Source organism: Neoarius graeffei, chromosome 1, assembly GCF_027579695.1.
Source record: "Neoarius graeffei isolate fNeoGra1 chromosome 1, fNeoGra1.pri, whole genome shotgun sequence".
NCBI lineage: Eukaryota > Metazoa > Chordata > Actinopteri > Siluriformes > Ariidae > Neoarius > Neoarius graeffei.
In genome coordinates this window covers 15,916,502-15,935,335 of record NC_083569.1, presented here as the reverse complement: position 1 = coordinate 15,935,335, position 18,834 = coordinate 15,916,502, and the positions used below count along the sequence as shown (strand labels likewise).

At 38.5% G+C, this 18,834-nt stretch overlaps 1 protein-coding gene across 2 annotated transcripts in view; it reads right to left on the bottom strand.

The window, feature by feature from the left end:
• The window catches only part of prmt5 (protein arginine methyltransferase 5), a 54,602-nt gene extending 37,839 nt beyond the window's left edge, over positions 1–16,763 (bottom strand). Inside the window, exons 1-2 of one of the 2 annotated variants that reach the window (XM_060921875.1) lie at positions 16,587–16,763; positions 7,134–7,252 (exon numbers count right to left, since the gene is read on the bottom strand). In XM_060921875.1, the coding sequence (XP_060777858.1) occupies positions 7,134–7,252; positions 16,587–16,684 (217 nt within the window). In that variant the 5' untranslated portion in view covers positions 16,685–16,763. The remainder of the gene's footprint in view (positions 1–7,133; positions 7,253–16,586) is intronic. The other variant, XM_060921865.1, reaches the window with a different exon arrangement.
• Between the last annotated feature and the right edge of the window lie 2,071 nt (positions 16,764–18,834).

Here is an 18,834-nt window from a genome sequence, read left to right as displayed (position 1 = left end):
TAACGTATTTGACGTGTAATAGAATAATCATCCATTGTCACTTCCGTCCACCAATTTTTATAATTTCTTTCAATGTCCTTTATAGTTCAGTTGAAGATTTTCAAATAATTAGTCAAATACAGTGCCTGTTCATAAAAAATGTCAACAATATTCTCAAACTATTGATTACATGTACTGTATTATGCAAATAGAATATTGAATTTGCTTTCTGCCAGTTTATAGTGATGGCGTTATTGTAGGTAAAAATTCAATAGAAATTAATACCTAAAGGAATTGTGTGTTAATGGTAAATTATAAATGATACATCTAGTATCTTTTACAATTTTCATGCATGAAAGAGAGAATATGTGGTACTTTTACTATCTGATGGTTTAGTCAATTAATCTGTCAGGTGCGTCCACCAATTTTAAGCCAATTAAAATATCTGTGTAAGGAAAAATGTCAGTCATTGATAATTAGAAGAACACTGGTATACTTATTTCTTATCTCGAAAAGATTTTTATTACAGAATGTGACTAAAGTCTAAATTATGGGAAAAATAGAGGAGAAACGACGTAAAGCGGCTAAAAAGAAAGCAAGGTAGAGAATGAAAATAACTGCCAACAATATCAAAGTATTAAAAGAAAAGACAAGAGCAAGGAAACAAAAAGAATGTCAAAAGCAACTTACGAAATCACAGTTAGAGCAACGGAGAGAAACAGACAGAATGCAGTAACAAAAGCATAGAAACAACTAAATGAATGTGAAAAAAATCTTTCAAAAATCATATTAAAAAAAAAAAGTATTCAAAACAATGTAGATGGCTTCCCTAAATATAGTTTCTTGTTATTATCCAATGATACCTAGCACAGAGCTCAATTTCATTCTAAAAGTACTGTAAGCACCTTAATACAAAATGTACAAAGTTTTTCGTTGCAGTCTTTTTGAACTGTGTGTTTGTGTGCTGATTTCTTTGATGAATTTATTGAATAAAGTCTTTCTACAGATATGATCGTATTACAGTGTAAATGTTCTAGCTATTTCGCACATTGCTATACATCTTTCACATGCATATTGCAATGTATACTAATTCCATTTAAGTATATCTCCATTTTGTCACATCCATCCACCAACAAAATATAGATCATATGTGCTAAAATCATTGACATTTTTCGAAATGTTGAGCTCATGTGGTCTTAAAATTTATTGTCTATATTTTGGAGAACATTAAACAATATTTTAAACATAGTTTGATGCATCTAAGTTGACTTTCATTTTCTTGTAAAACTGACCACCAAATTGGTACCCAAAGCAAATTTTAGCCGATCATCAAAATTCTATTTCTCATTTTATTAAATATAGGAATGCATTTTGATAGCTATTTTGTCACTGCTATAGCAAGTTATGAGTGTTTGAAATATGCTCTGTAATACATCAGTCCGTGTGTCAAAGCAATGGCCGCAAACGAGATTCATTGAGACCTGTGCGAGACATCGTAGGACAGAAGTAAAACATACAGCGGAAATCAAAGTGACCCACATCTGCCAACATCGTCAAAAGACGCACGCTTTCGAATGCTGATGTAATCAAGCCAGAAGTTTTGTTTGTTTTGATAGCAATCAGGAAAGTTTGAAAAAAAAAAAGTAGGCAGTAATCGTCATTTAAAATCGTTTTTGTGTAATATTTTGTTTGGAAACCAGTTTTCAAAATGGCGGCACGGACACCTGGCTGACACTTCGTGTTTCAAAGTCTCGCACAAGTCTCGTGAAAATTGCGCGGATAAGCGACGCCTGCCATGGACCAAATGAACTAAATTCAACATGGCTAAAACCCGAATAGGCCGATAAATATAATATTTAATTGCAATTAGTTGCCAATACGAATCACGATATAAGGTTACTAAAACCGAAAACGTAGTTGAATAACACGTTAAGTAATAAAGCAAGTTTAAAAATGACTTCAGTTCTCCTTTAATCTATCGGCTTCCCAGTTCTAAGGTCAGTCTCTTTTTGTCTGAATTCGCCAACTTACTCTCTGACATTGTCTTACATTGTAATAAAATCATTACTACTGGGGATTTTAATGTACATACCAATGTTTTAACTGATCCTACGGTCATAGAATTTGTAAATATTACTCAGTTCTTTAACTTGATGCAGCATGTAAAGGGCCCCAACACACAATTGTGGCCACACCTTGGATCTAGTGTTTACATCTAGTTTACAGATATCAATACTAAGGTTATATTTGATCAGAGCATCATAACTTAAACGTTGTTTACATATTGTAAATGCAGACACTGCCGAAAAATTTTCTTCTGCCTTTTCTACATCTCACTCTAGCCTGATAGCTATCGAATCAGCTGACACTCCACCGCTGGCAGATGAATTCAAAAAGTTACACGTTTTGATTTTTGATACTGTTGCCCCCTTTATGAACCAAGTCAGGGACAGATCGCATGAGATCCCCTTGGATTAGTGAACAGATCCATGTGCTGAGGAGAAAATGTAGGAGGGCTGAAAGAGTTTGGAAAGCTACTTAACTGACCATGCACTTTGAACACTTAAAGGATCTTTTAATTTCTTACAATACAGCTGTTAAGACTGCCAAGGAGCAATTCCAGCGTTATGGATGTGACATTTGGACTCAAAATGGCAACAACTGACCTAGTTAATTTTTATTCCTTTCCAGTATTTTAAAATTTGTTGTATATTTTTAAGACCTCTCATATTGGAGAAGTCATGGGAAAAAAAGAATTCCCATAGTACATTTAGAACTCTAGAAAATGCCAAAAAAGACATGCGTTATGGATGTGACGGAAAAAATACCCCATTTCCAGGGTGACTACACATATTCATCAAACTCTGTGAAATTGCAAACATAATATCCAAATGCAGGCATGCATTTAATAAAGGAGTCTTAGCTGAAAATAAAAAAAGCCTTTGTTTAAAATATTTTCTATTTCAAGCAGAATCTAGGAAGAAAAAAATCAGCGTTATGGATGTGACATAATTCCGTTATGGATGTGACGCATCTGAAATAGACATGGCATATGTTTAGAAAATCAGCAATTTAACCACCATAACCCTTTGAAAAACTCTCTAAATATCAGCTAAAACTATCAAAGTTCTTAAATAATATTTAGGATGGCTATTGTTTTGCTGTTTTTTGGATTTTAGCATACATTTCTGTGGCTTGTGGCAATAATATAGAATTGTACATGATCAAAGTTGATTTTAGCTTGGGTTTTACATTATAAGAAAGAAAGACTGACAGTGACATATTAGGTTGGTTACAAATTGGTTCAACTTATTCACATCTGTAAAATACAGGCCTAGGTGATATCTCTGGGAGTGGTTTTGATGTATTACATGTTGCTTTATTTTTGCATGGTGAGGTTGACATTTACATGGAATTGCCCCAAGGCAGCTTATTTCTCACAACTTATGCCAAAAGGCACAATCCTCAGCATGTGTTTCAGACTATTAATGACCTTATTAATCTGTTCAACAAACAGCAGCTTCTAGCGCTTGCTTGTAGATTTAAAAAAAAAAAATTTTAAGTAGTGAAGTTTACAAAATCAAGATTTCTATTGTGCATTCTCAGTCTTACAATGAGGTACAATGTGTAGAAAGGGTCTTTTGTTCATTTAGGCTTATTTCTGAACACAAGCTCATTGAACTATTGCATATAAACCAGTGTCTAGTCCTGTCAACATCATACCCATTACACTACTCAAAGTAGTTAGTGGCATAGCCCCAACTCTCTCATCTATTCTGAATAGTTCCTTGGCCACTGGTGTGGTTCCTGACTATTTTAAAACTGCTGTGGTACAGCCCTTGCTCAAGAAACCTAGCCTTTACCAGTCTGACCCAAATAATTATAGGTCCATGTCCAAACTTCCATTTCTATCTAAAGTGTCAGAGAAAGTCATAGCAATGCTGTTGCTTTTGGTAAGGAGGTTTCCTCCTCCACGCTTACATGTGGGGTACCTCAAGACCCAATTTTAGGTCCGATATTATTCTCCCTGTGTATGCACCCTCTTGGACATGTCATCTGGGGATATGACATTAACTTCCACTGTTACCCTAATGATTTACAGCTCTACCTGTCTCTGGATGCCAATAATGCATATCATTACATATCATATGCATATCAATACATATCAATTCTTTTAACCTGTGTTAATGATGTTTGAAATTGGAAGTCCTAAAACTTTCTTCAGCTTAACACCAACAAAACAGAATATTAAAGGAACAGTCCACCGTACTTCCATAATGAAATATGTTCTTTTCTGAATTGAGACGAGCTGATCCGTACCTCTCCGAGCTTTGCGCGACCTCCCAGTCAGTCAGACACGCTGTTACTCCTGTTAGCGATGTAGCTAGGCCAACGGTATTTTTGGGGGCTGTAGTTAGATGCGACCAAACTCTTCCACGTTTTTCCTGTTTACATAGGTTTATATGACCAGTGACATGAAACAAAGTTCAGTTACACAAATTGAAACGTGACGATTTTCTATGCTATGGAAAGTCTGCACTATAATGACAGGCGTACTAACACCTTCTGCGCGCTTCGACAGCGCATTGATACCTTCACAAAATATCAGGCTATTCTATGGCAGAGAAGTTATTTAATTTGAGGGGATTACCTACCAAATAATGTGCATAAAATCACTCACTTTGCACAGTCAAGCAGACAGAGGAAGTCAGTGTGTGTATGTGCAGCTTTACCTTTGAGCATGCACTGACAGTTACATAATTTTCTCGCTAAACGAACAGCTGATCACACCAAGATGCTCGCTGACCACCGATATTTATTCGTTTGGTCCTGCGTTTCCTTTCCTTCGCAACATAACTTCTTTTGCACACTCACAACCTCCATTTTTCTCTCCTGTTTCAAATTTGTATCCCACAAAGCCTTGTGTGAATGGGGAAAGCCCACCATGTGATGCATGACATAGTATCTTGAATTGTGTCATATTTAAGCAGGCAAAAATAGAGAATTTAGGGCCACGTGGCCCTAAATTCATTAATTGTTCTATTTAAAAATAATAATAAAACTGGAAGTCTGTGATTCAAATTCAGTAGCTTTCAGTCCACTAAACAAAAATAATTGGGTGTCAGGGAAAATTCTAAACTTGAAAAATCCAAAAGGCAGTCTACCTTTAAGGGGACTAATAATTCTTTGACTCCAGCTTAAACTTTGAAACTCATGTTAATAAACTGGTACAATTGCGATTTTTACCTCGCCCAGGACAAAGTCCACCAGGGGGCAAGGCATTCTTTTCAGTGGGGTTTCTTTGTTACCAACATTATGGGAAAATGGCTGGACCAATCTTCATGAAACTTTCAGGATAGCTGGGCATTGGTCTCAAATAGAGCCTCCAAAATTTTGAGGGTCATCCGGCAAGGTCACCAAAAAGGTAAAAATCATTTTTTTGGCAATATCTTCCTTCATATTCATCATATTTACTTCAAACCAAATCCAAAATGTTCATCTTTCAATTCTGCTTGCATTGATATGCTACATGATGAGGTATCTCTCAGTTTTCTTCATGGTTGGGGGTCAAAGTCACAGGTTTTCAGAGGCTCATAACTGGGAAATGGTTCAAGATAGAGAGATACTTAATATTCTCGACATATAGGAAGTCATATATGGGCTTTCATTTGGCACCATGACCTTTTACCTTGAAAGGTCATATGCAAGGTCACGGATCTTCAGAGACTCATAACTGTGAAACGGTTCAAGATAGATACTTAATATTATTGACACCCAAAGCCATATGGGCTTTCAGTTGCCACCATGACCTTTGACCTTGAAATGTCAAACTCAAGGTCATGGATTTTCATAGGACAGCTGATGATGGAGAAATATTACCATTATCAACATATAGGTAGTCCCATATGGGCTTTCATTTAGCACCATGAATGTTAACCTTGAAATGTCAAGCTGAAGGTCACGGATTCGCCTTGTAAGGTGAATAGGCCAGACTGCTGGGCGAGGTTTGTTTTGCCTGGCAACACTTGTATCAATTGAGATTTTACAAACAAATGTTGCAAAAGGTTTGAACATTTTTATCCATTAAAGAGACAGAACATGTTATTACTTCTTGCCTGAACTATTGTAATGCTTTATTTACTACACTGAACAGCTCCTTCCATTGCTCATCTCCTGTTGGTACAAAATGCTGCAGCAGACAACTTACAAGATCAAGGGTCCGTGAGCATATTACCCCCAATTTTTGCTTCACTTTACTGGCTACCAGTCAAGTTCAGAATTGACATTAAAAGTAATCAGTAAAATTTTTTTAATTTTACGTGGTTTAGATCCAAAGTATCAGGCTGAATTATTAGTCTCCTATCAAAACAGTGAGATTCCTACCAAGGTTGACTTCATATTCCAAAGTCCAGACAAAAAAAAAAAACCAAAAGGTGATAGATAAAGCTTCTTCTATGACGGCTCCTAGACTTTGGAACAGCTTACTTTCAAGCATTAGGTCAGCTGACTCCATAACTATTTTTAAGACTTGATTAAAAACACATGTTTTATCGTTCAGCATTTGTAAATGCTATGGTTTTTTTTTTAGGTCTCCACATTTACATTCATTTACTCTCAGTTGTAACATCCCATCTTTATATCTTAGTTTTTTTTCCTTTTATTTGAATGTAATTGCCATTTGTAATTTGCACATTATTTTTGTTTCTTAATGTTTATCATCATGATGGCACTGTGCCACCTGTCTTGAAAAGCACAATATAAAGGTGGCATTATTAATAATAATAATAATAATAATAATAATAATAATGCCATGAACATTAATACACTTAATATTTATTTAAACAGTAAAATCTATCTAACTTAACTAGTTAGCTAGTTAAATCTCTTCTATCTCGCCCTCATCTCAGCCAGGCGTCTCCACTTCCTGTAGCCATCGTTTCAAATTAAAAGCCCTCTGCCAAGTTGTGCAATTACAACTTCATGACATTTCATAAAGTTTTGAAGCAGTGGGTGCAATAATTTTGCAGCGGCAAACCATCGCTACAAAACATACAGTATCAAGCGAAACTATGTTGTACAGTGTTTTTCTTTGAGCAATACAATTTTAGCCATATATGCAAAAAATGTAAAATGGTAAATGAGCAACTTCTTACCACGTCCACACAGCAGCAGATCAGAGCGGGTTTGAGCTCCAGGTCTGGCCTTGGCAGGGTCCAGTTCATACTCTCTTCGGAAACGAGGATGGAAGAGGGGCATGCAGAGGAAGTCAAAGCTGTAAAGAAGAAACCATTATTTTATTAGGAAAAGCAAAAGCTTTCAAGGACTTAAAATAAAGTTGCACCCTAATTACTGAAGTCCCTATTCAAATTGAGAAATAGGAATAGGATAACTTGTCAACAGTATGGTCGACTAGCAACCTTTTTAGAACCCCTTAATGCCTGGATTCGGGTGTGGGTGTGTGTGGGTGTGGGGGGGGGGCAAGACTAGTGACAGATCTTGTGTTCAACAGACCATGTCTATGACCCCGCACTAATAGTGTGTTGTGATTGGTCAACATGCATTACTTTCATTGCAAGTCAACAATACTCATTAGGGCACACTTTCAGTCTGTGATGCCGGGCGCTTGGAAAGTTCTGGGGGGCGAGGCATGGCACAGAACACTGCCACTGTTCCCACTGACCAATCACCACCGATCATTGTCCTCAACAAGTCACCAAAGTTCTCAAATACTGATCAACATTGGTTTTGGAGAATGATCACTGACCACCATGTTTTCCAACAACTAATCATAGATCACCAATGTTCTCAACAGTGCTGGGAAATACATCATCATATCAATATCATGATAAACGATGTCAAAATATACTTTTCTAATATGGATTAATATGGTTTGGATTTTCCTAACATTTTTTAAATAGCAATAAACTGATTTGAAGAAGCTGATTTTATTTTTAAATTTTTCATCTGGTCTTTTTAAATGCATTTTTTTTTTTTGGAATTTATTCAAATTGTGAGAATTCTCTCATCTCATCGCATTATCTCTAGCCGCTTTATCCTGTTCTACAGGGTCGCAGGCAAGCAGGAGCCTATCCCAGCTGACTACGGGCGAAAGGCGGGGTACACCCTTGACAAGTCGCCAGGTCATCACAGGGCTGACACATAGACACAGACAACCATTCACACTCACATTCATACCTATGGTCAATTTAGAGTCACCAGTTAACCTAACCTGCACGTCTTTGGACCGTGGGGGAAACCGGAGCACCCGGAGGAAACCCACGCGGACACAGGGAGAACATGCAAACTCCGCACAGAAAGGCCCTCGCCGGCCACGGGGCTCGAACCCGGACCTTCTCACTGTGAGGCGACAGCGCTAACCACTACACCACTGTGCCGCCCTGTGAGAATTATTTTTCTTTATATTTTGTGTCTTTTTTTCAGTTATTTTTGGACGTAAGCTTTTCCATATTTTTTGCAGTTGGTTACCAAACTTACGTAGCATGACTCTTCCTGTGTATCCAAAACATGCCTTTAAAGGAATCCTCCAGCAGATTTAGTCTCAAACTTATTTTAAGTAAAAGTAGTCACAGATTTCAAAAATCAAACTTTCATTTTCAGAGACCAAACAGTCCATCCATCCATTATCCGTAACCGCTTATCCTGTGCAGGCAAGCTGGAGCCTGTCCCGGCAAGCTGAAGCCTGTCCCGGCAAGCTGAAGCCTGTCCCAGCTGACTACAAGCGAGAGGCGGGGTACACCCTGGACAAGCCGGCAGGTCATTGCAGGGCTGACACAGACAAACAACCATTCACACTCACACCTACGGTCAATTTAGAACCACCAATTAGCCTAACCTGCATGTCTTTGGACTGTGGGGGGAAACCAGAGCACCTGGAGGACACCCACGCAGACATGGGGACAACATGCAAACTCCAGATTCAGTGCGTTTACATGCACATAGAGAAAATCGAATTTCTGCCGTTGCTCGACTGAAATCGAAGTTCAAAATGCCATGTATACACCTTAATTCGGCTGAAATTGAACCGAACTTGATTTCTTGGAATCAAGCTACACGACCTAGATTATGCGATTTCTGCCCAGCTACTTAGTGCATGTATACCCTATTGAGCTACGTATTCGAGCTACTTACTCGAATACGTAGCACTGCCCCTTCCGGAAGTGACGAGTGATGAGACCACAAGCGGGAAACACAACAGCCTCGGTCGGCATGACAACGGCATGAATCTTTTTCTTTTTGTGGCATTGTTTGCACTGTTAAAATTTAGACAATAAAAGAAAATAGGTCTGCACACTGCTGGATACGCTCCAAAAAATAAACTTTATTTAATAAAAACAAGCAACGTGTGTGTGTGTGTGTGTGTGTGTGTATAGATGTCCAACATCTGAAGAATGTCAATAAAAACAAAACAATTGAACTTTGTGTGTTTATTAAGACATAAGTTAAATGGTAAGCAAAAAATGGACTTTAGAAAAATATACAATTGTGAAAAATAAGTTGTCTTACAAAACAGAGGTCTGCGCCGGACAGTTTGTAGCCATACAGTCTGTTAGAGCAAGCCTAACAGCTTGAACACAGAATTGCCAATGTTGCCAGATTGGGGGGTTTTAAGTGCTTTTTGGCGGATTTGAACATGTTTTGGGCTGGAATACGTCAGCAGTATCTGGCAACAGTATAGCTCTTCTTCATGACGACAACCGGAAGTGTACCAACACGATGGGGCGTGTAGCGCCACGTGTGGCTCGGGTGCACAATGCACCTTGCACAATAGCCCGATTTCACTTGTGCATGTAGGATTGGATTTCTCTGGCACCCCTGCTGGGACCCTTTGCTCGATTACCGACAGTAGCTCGATTTGGATGTGCATGTAAACGTACTGATAGAAAGAACCCCCATCGGCCACTTGGCTCGAACCCAGGACCTTCTTGCTGTGAGGCGACAGTGCTAACCACTACACCACCGTGCTACCGGAGACCAAATAGGGTTTGAAAAAAATGAATTTTCTTTAAAATGCCAGATGGGCTTGACATATGCGATGATGTCATGTAGCAGTCACTTGGAGCAACTAAGCTGTTTATATTCTCTGTTTACATCATAGTTTTGCAAGTATTTTCCTGAATTTCAGTTTTTAAATAAGTATGCCTCATTGGGTAGCATATAAATGCCACAATAATGCTAAAAAGAAAGCACAAGCTGGAACTAGACTGTATCTCTGAAGAGAAAATGCAAAGTGTGCTTTCTCAGCTGTGCCTTATGGCCCTTTTCCACTACCCTTTTTCAGCTCACTTCAGCCCGACACGGCTCGCGTTTCGACTACCAAAAAACAGCACGACTCAGCTCGCTTCAGCCCTGCTTAGCCCCTAAAACTCGCACCGTTTTGGAGTGGGGCTGAAGCGAGCCAAACCGTGCCGAGTGAGGCTGGGGGCGTGAGCAGACACTCCCCTGTGCACTGATTGGTGAGGAGGAGTGTCCTCACATGCCCACACATGCCCCGCGAGCACGCAGGGATCTGTAAACACCGTAAACCCGGAAGAAGGAGAATTACGAATTACGAGAATTATGAAGCCTTATGCGCCTCGCCTCATCTATACACTCTTGCCAGTATCTGTTGGCGTTGTCGGTGACAACAAGCCACAGCACCAAGACCAGCAACACTAACGACTCCATGTCCTCCATGTTTATTGTTTACTATTCGGGTTGTGAGACTACCGCTTAAAAGCTCACTGATGTCACTGTTTGCGCTGCTTAACGACATCACGTGACGTCCACCCACTTTCGCTAACTCCACCCAATGTGTCCACCCACTTCCAGCCAGCACGGTTCAGCACGGTTGTAGTCGAAATGCAACTCCAACAGCCCCGCTCAGCTCGACTCAGCACGGCACGGCTCAGCCCGACTCAGCCGCGTTTGTAGTGGAAAAGCGGCAAAAGTGTCACCGACAAACTGGCTCAGACATGAGACCTCACACTGCAACATCTTTAACATGATCTACATGGTACTGGTTCTGGGTAGATTAACAGAGAGAGAGCGGGTAGTGTGTATGGCTGCGTGCTCTAAAATCTTGATTTAAAATGCCTCAAATCATGACACTTCACATGCAACCTTTTTTTAAAAAACAAAACAAAACATGATCTACATGGAACTGGGTAAATTCACAGTGTGGGGCATGATTTAAAACAGATTTTAGAGCATGAAGTGCACAACATGACATGAAACTAAGTATTTCACCCAAAACACCATGAATTTGAAAGGGAGGAAAAATGATTGGAAGTGAATGGGGGGGTGAGTAAAAAGAAAGGAAAAAGATGAATGTGGGTCAGAACTGATTGCATGTGTGTATCGAGGGAGTTGGCCTGAGGTATCACATGAAGTTTGGTGGGTCTCTGATGAAGCGTGTCCGAGCAGGACGATTTGATTCATGAGCCCCATCATTCTCTATGGGGAAAAAGAAAAGAAAAAAAAAAAAAAAAAAACACAAGAAAGAGAACAAATGGGTCATTCCATGTCAACTCAACCAGAGCCTCCTACCTCAAATTTTTGATTTTGCTTAAACTTTGCACACTGCAAGTAGCATGCCTTGGTAGAACTAAGGCCAAGTATTTAAGCTTAATTATTGCTAACTGTTGAGATTCAGCCTTGTTTTTGAAGTAGGGGTCATTTCCTTCTTGAATGCTTCAATTCTGGAGCAACTTCGTGCATCTAGAAAAAGTACTTCTATGACATGGATTTTATTATCAGAAAAGTTGGTCCTCTCCTGATTTTAACCACCACTGTCTACATATTTTGTCCAGTTTAGTCCTCAGGTGGTATAGAAAAAGCAAAAATCACCTAAACGAAAATTCACTAGTGTATTTTTACGATTTTGATTTCTTCATTACTCTTAGGTTAGTGATGATAGAGACCTAAAATTTTTAATGTACACTGTCAGCAAACTCCTTAAGCATATTAAACAAGCTCAAGGCCCCAGTGGCTATATTCACTGACTTATTAACCCCTGAAGTTGGACCCAGAATGAAGTGCTATTTTTGTCATTGGATACAAACTTCTCAAAAGGGACACGTTATAGCAATTTCAGGTTTTTTTTGTGCTTGAAAATATGTGCCTTGGTAATAATATGTGAAAAAATGGAAGATGTAATACTCTCCCTTTTGAAGTTACAACAAGACAATTGGACCCGGGGTCTGACATTAACCAGCTGCTAGAAATCCTCTGAAAAAGGGAACACTATTGTTTTGTTCAAGACAAAAATGTTTATAGTTTAGCCATACTTCAAGTCAGACATATCTAGCTATCAAAGATAAATTCAGTACAAGCCGGATCATTGATCAACATGTATTAATTATCACAGCAAAATATGATTACCTAGAGTTTTTTGGAAGTTATGTTCAAAACAAGTCACATTATATATTATTAATGCCAATCTGTACACTTGTAGTGTTTCTAAGAGTTCATCCATGCACACTTGTGAACAACTTAAAACTGTCTCGGATTTTGTCAGTGTCCATCTGTTGGAACTTGTACTGTTTGCTTGTAGTTGTACTGGGAAGTGGCAGCGAACACAGCACATGGCCCACAGGAACCCAGCACTTGTCCTTCTGCCTGGGACATTTGTACATGCAAGGATTCTGTGTTTGTCTCATGAAAGTGATGAGTAGATCATCCTTGTCTTCGTCTATCTCTAGCACACTTCCTATATACATCAGACCTGGTCATAGACTGCTGCCACATATGCACCAGGCTTGTATTCTTGGATATCATGATGTGCAGTAGAATGTGCTAGTGTCTCACTTGTCATGGAAATATCTGCAGAGATCCTGTACATTCTCAGGTTAGGCCCCATCAGATATGAAGCTGTAATGGCTTCTAATGCCAGGCACCTTCTTTGCACCATTCTTCTTGGGCCTATGATGCTTCTGCCACATCTTCCTTAGAGACATACAAGAACTTGATACCTTGGATTTCCCTGACAGCCCATTCATAGAGCGCAACAAGCGACAGAATGTGGTTACTTGTTGTAGCTTGGAGGCTTGCCTGAGCAGCAAGCCTTTTTACAGTACCCCCAATGCCATCGCATGGCGATTTGCCGTGACTACATGCTTTATTTCAACCTAGAAGCCACTATAAAGACTTTGTTTGAAGATTTAAAACCCTCCTGTGACCTTGAAAATAAGGTCAAGTGGGTCAAAAGGTCTTGTCAAAGTCTATTAAATCATATCACAAAGTAAATGTAACTTAAAAAGGCCACTGAAATACAGGCCCAAATCCTCTCCATTGGGAATACATGTAAATTGCCTCCAAAACAACGAACTTTGGCCGATAAAGTCAGTAAAATAAGTCACAGTGACCTAATTTTTGGTGAGCTAGGTTGTGGTCACCCAAGGTATATTCAGGCCATATATGAGCCTCCTAGCTCTTACAGTGTCAAAACGTGCCCTGCTAACGGGCGGACGGACGGATGCCGGACTAAGCTATTTGAACAGCTTTGCTGCTCAAGTCAGCAAAGCTAAAAAATAAAATTACCAAAAATTTAGATCCCAGATCTTCATAATTAACAATTTATGCAAGGTGAAAGTTGGCTCAGAAGAGAAAATTAGCATTTTTTTTGTGCATAAATGCCAATATTTTTCTAAGGAAAGATATTACATGCCTAATTATTATTTGATATTATTAATCTATTTTAAATATATAAAATACCAGCTATGTACTGTGTGTCCCTCCCTGGATTTTGAGCCCTAAAATAAGGGATAATTTGGCATTTTCATTCTGAGTCAAGTTTGCATGTTTCTTCCTTTAAGATATATAACATCTACAGCCACGCAAATACATGAAGGGCATAAGAAGTTGGTCCAGGATAGTACGGTGTTAAAGATATGGATAGCTGTGGTGTAGTTTTTTTCAAAATAAGCACTAACTTACTAGAAAACACAATCATGACTGGGTAAATTTTTTTTTCCTATTTTGAACATGCTGCCCTTCATACATATGTTCAAAGTTGATGATAATGATGCCCAAATCCTAAAATATACCTCCCAAACTTACAGTACAAGCAAAATAATGAAGATATGGCCATCATAAATGTCTTTTTTACAGCCCTAATTTTGCTCCAGATTATAGGCGAAAATTGTAATTTTGACACCCCCCCCCATGCAAACTGGGCTGAAATGAACTCATAGATCATCACAGAGACCTAATATTTGGGCTTTGGTCATCATGTACTGTATATGTATCCATCACTGGAAGAAAAATGATCAAAATAAAAAATTTGAGGTGGGAAAACCTCTGAATTTTGGTTGATTTGACATGGAATGACCCAAATACAAGCGCACTACACCAGTTCGAGCTGGATGTATCGGAGTTGGAACAGTGTCAATATCTTCTTTTAAGACAAAGATTTTTCATTTTACAAGTCTCTGCGTTATGCAGTTTACAGACAATTGAATTGGTGGACTCATGGCTACTTGTAAAAAACAATAAGGAGGAGATTTATTAGTGCGAGTTGAGCCATTTTAAACCGAGATTTTAAAGCGTGCAGGCATGCATGCGCGCGCACACAATCTACCCAGAACCAGTACCATGTAGATCAGGTAAAAAAGATTTTGCAGTGCGAGGTCTCATGTCTGATCCAGTTTCTGTCAATGACACCTTGTCACAACTGAGGAAGCACACTTTGCATTTTCTCTGTGGAAATACAGTCTAGTTCCAGCTTGTGCTTTCTTTTTAGCATCACTGACATTTATATGCTACACAGTAAGGCATACTTATTAAAAAAAACCTGATGAATTCAGTAAAATACTTGCAAAACTACAATGTAAACAGAGAATATAACAGCAGCTGAGTTGCTCCAAACGACCACTACCTGACATCGCATATGTCAAGCCCATCTGGCATTTAAAAGAAAATTCATTTCTCAAACACAATTTGGGGTTGTTTTACAATCAGGGTACAAAGTTTGTGTCACAGGGGTCCAAAATTCAAATCGATTCGAACTGGTTCTTGTACCAGTTCATAAGTGAAGGACAAGTTAAAGAACAGATTTCAGGTAATTTATGTGTATGGTACTTTTGTGTAATCTGCTACAAGATGGGAGAAACAAATGAAGTGATTCTCGGAGAGGATTTTTTTTTTTTGACAATTCAGAATCCACTACTTCCATAGTGCTTTTAAATATAAGGCTGTAAGCTTTGTGTTAGTTGTCTCTAATATTTAAGTCCCTATATCTTGACCACATTTTAGGATGAAAATAATCATTTTAGATGTGTTATTTTATATTGAAAAATTAGCTGTCTCGGAGAGGACTTTTTTTTAGACACAATTACATATTAATTTGATCAAAATAGTCTGAAAACTTACTGGCATTCAACATTAAAACTTAACTATGTTTCCAATTATATGGAACCAAATATTTGCTTTATGGTATAAAGAATGATTTAAGTGCATCCCTTTTGGAGCTACCTGTGGTCAAAAAAGCACTTTTTCTAAATGACACGAGTAATTTTGCTAAAATAACATTATCACCAAATTTTTTTTTTTGCATGGTAAATAGAGCCATCACAGGGCTACAATAAACAACCAAGTTTATTTAGTCAAGCCTTTTGATATTGAACATAAGTGTTAAATGTGATTTTTAGCTTGCGTACCCTGACTGTAAAACATTTTTGGTCATCAAAAATGAAAGTTTGATTTTTGAAACCTGCGACTACTTTTACTTAAAATAAGTTTGAGAATAAATCCGCTGGAGGATCCCTTTAGCCATCATGATATATTTTTGTAACATTACCCAGGTGTGTTTTCTCAAAAATAAGAGAGTTTCCTTCATGTCCATTTCTCAACTACCGTACTCTTGATAGGAATTAACATATTTCTTACTATGTATATTTGTGGTGCTGTGAACAAAGCCAATTTTTGGTTTATAAGAAACGAATTATAATTATCTTAAAAACATTAAACCTTTACAAAGTCTTCCTTCTTTACATAACACCTTTGGATATGCAAATTATCACGAACAATGAATATGCAAATTAATCGGTGGTGTCACTTGGCAACATGCAGCGATTCATGACGTCATGGGGCATCTTTTAGCACATGCGTTCGCTACTTTCCCTTGAAATGAATGCTCAGGCTACCGGCAGGCTATGTAACGACATTAAACTTTTACAAGTGCAGCAGTCTTATTGAGTTTCTTGGTACAGCTAAAAAACCCGCAAATTTGCGTGAACAGACACTTTTATTGATAGCTTTCTCCTCATAACTTGCGACTTATATCCTATGCTATGGCTAGCAACTGCATTAGCTAGCCTACCAGACCGGCTTGTTAGCAGCAATAAATAATTTAATAATATATGTAAACAAAATTATATAACTATTTAAGAGTCAATCAACACCCAAATCCGCATCAGAACGCTACAAGTACTCGGACGCATTATTTGGATAAGCCGCTTAACACTGCAACGTGAGAATTGAGACGAAGACTTGAGAGTTTATATGAGCATCACGTGCAGTTACCAAGACAGACGAATTTCACCCTAAAATCCATTCAAAACGGATATTCCTAGGCTCAAGTGACAGCACCGGTCATTTTCATGGCTTACCCTAGTTTTGCGACTGCAGCGAGTGTATCCGCCACCTCGGGAACACAACTTAAATCTCTCCCGCAGGAGACCCTGCTTCCTGTGCTGGCGGACGCCATCGTTTAAAGCGGAGATGGGAGGGAAAAACTAAGTCAGGCACACTGCTAAAGAGAAATGGTCACCATGTTGGCTCAGAAGACGTGAGGATGAACAGCAACAACCAATTGGTTTTCAGATCCAAAATGGCGACGACTGTCAGTGTAATTTCTTCCCGCAAAATCCCGCGAGATTTAAACCACAACGAGAGACTGTGGAGCAGGCAAGACAGAGACGTCTCGGTATGGAAATGAATTTTGAGTACTGTGTGTATAAGGGTTGTTTTACAATCAGGGTACGCAAGCTAAAAATCACATTTAACACTTATGTTCAATATCAAAAGGCTTGACTAAATAAACTTGGTTGTTTATTGTAGACCTGTGATAGCTCTATTTACCATGCAAAAAAAAAAAAATGGTGATAACGTTATTTTTGGTGAATGTATGGCAATATATGTCATATTTAGCAAAATTACTCGTGTCATTTAGAAAAAGTGCTTTTTTGACCACAGGTAGCTCCAAAAAGGGATGCACTTAAATCATTCTTTATACCATAAAACAAATATTTGGTTCCATATCATTGGAAACATAGTTAAGTTTTAATGTTGAATGCCAGTAAGTTTTCAGACTATTTTGATCAAATTAGTATGTAATTGTGTCAAAAAATGTCCTCTCCGAGACAGCTAATTTTTCAATATAAAATAACATATCTAAAATGATTATTTTCATCCTAAAATGTAGTCAAGATATTGGGACATAAATATTAGAGACAACTAACACGAAGCTTACAGCCTTATATTTAAAAGCACTATGGAAGTAGTGGATTCTGAATTGTCAAAAAAAAAGTCCTCTCCGAGAATCACTTCATTTGTTTCTCCCAGCCCTGCTTAAAGCTACACTTAATCTTGTTATAATACAAACTATTACACATGCCTATCTGTTCTTTAACTTGTCCTTCACTTAAAAACTGGTACAAGAACCAGTTTGAATCAATTTGAATTTTGGACCCCTGTGACACAAACTTTGTACCCTGATTGTAAAACAACCCATAACACAGAGTACTCTGTGCAAAAGTCTTAGGCACACGCAAAGAAATGCTGTCAACCAAAATGTCTTAAAAATAATTAAATTAAATGTTTCACCATTAAGAAAACACCCTCTAAACAGCAGTAATCCATAATAAATGAAACAAAGTCAATATTTGGTGTGAGATGACCCTTTGCTTTTAAAAAATTAGTAGTCTCAAGTACAATTAGTAGCCCTGTGATGACCTGGCGACTTGTCCAGGGTGTACCCCGCCTTTCGCCCATAGTCAGCTGGGATAGGCTCCAGCTTGCCTGCGACCCTGTAGAACAGGATAAAGCGGCTAGAGATAATGAGATGAGCTGAGATGAAGTACAATTAGTGCAGTTTTATAAGGAAAATTTTTATAAGGTTTTACGAAGCATCTTGCAGACAAGACAGAGACGCAGTGGCATGCACAGACATTTTGGGGGCAAGTGCTCTGGGGGGGAAAAGGGCACTTTTTTCCGCATGTGGAACACCTTATTATAAAAGTCTGAGATTTAACCCTCCTCTTGTGTTCGGGTCGCCACTGACCCGTTTTAGTTTTTAAAGGTGTAAAACAACCACTTAATGTTAATTTATTACATCAAGGCTTTTTGACTTTGCCAGGAATCTCTAGTTGAACAAAATAGAAAAAGAAATTTTTGTTTTCCTAAATATGAAAATGGTCTAGCAAAAAATATAATACTTATGTGCAGTTGTTTCTGTATGCGACGGGCTACTTCACGACAAAATAATTACAGCTTGGGCTTAGAGGGCAAACAATACATTTTTACTTGATTCATGTGTTACCTGGCTGGTGGGGCAGGGGAAGAGCTGACTGACTGCCCGATGTGTTGTCTGCGCTACGACAAGGCCGTGGCTTCCAGGACGCTATGCTGCTGCAACCTCACATTGAATGCACTGCATGCTTGTTCTGTTAGGACTTGGACTGTTTTGGCCTCTAGAGGCCGCTGTTATTTCCTTTTCGTGTCATATTTATTTTGGCCTCTAGAGGCCGCCACTGTTCCTGTGTTTTGTGGGTTTTTTTTGTTAATTGCCTGTTAGTCCTAATTATCTTCACCTGTGTCCTTAATTAGTTTGTGTATTTATACCCCTGAGTTCAGTCC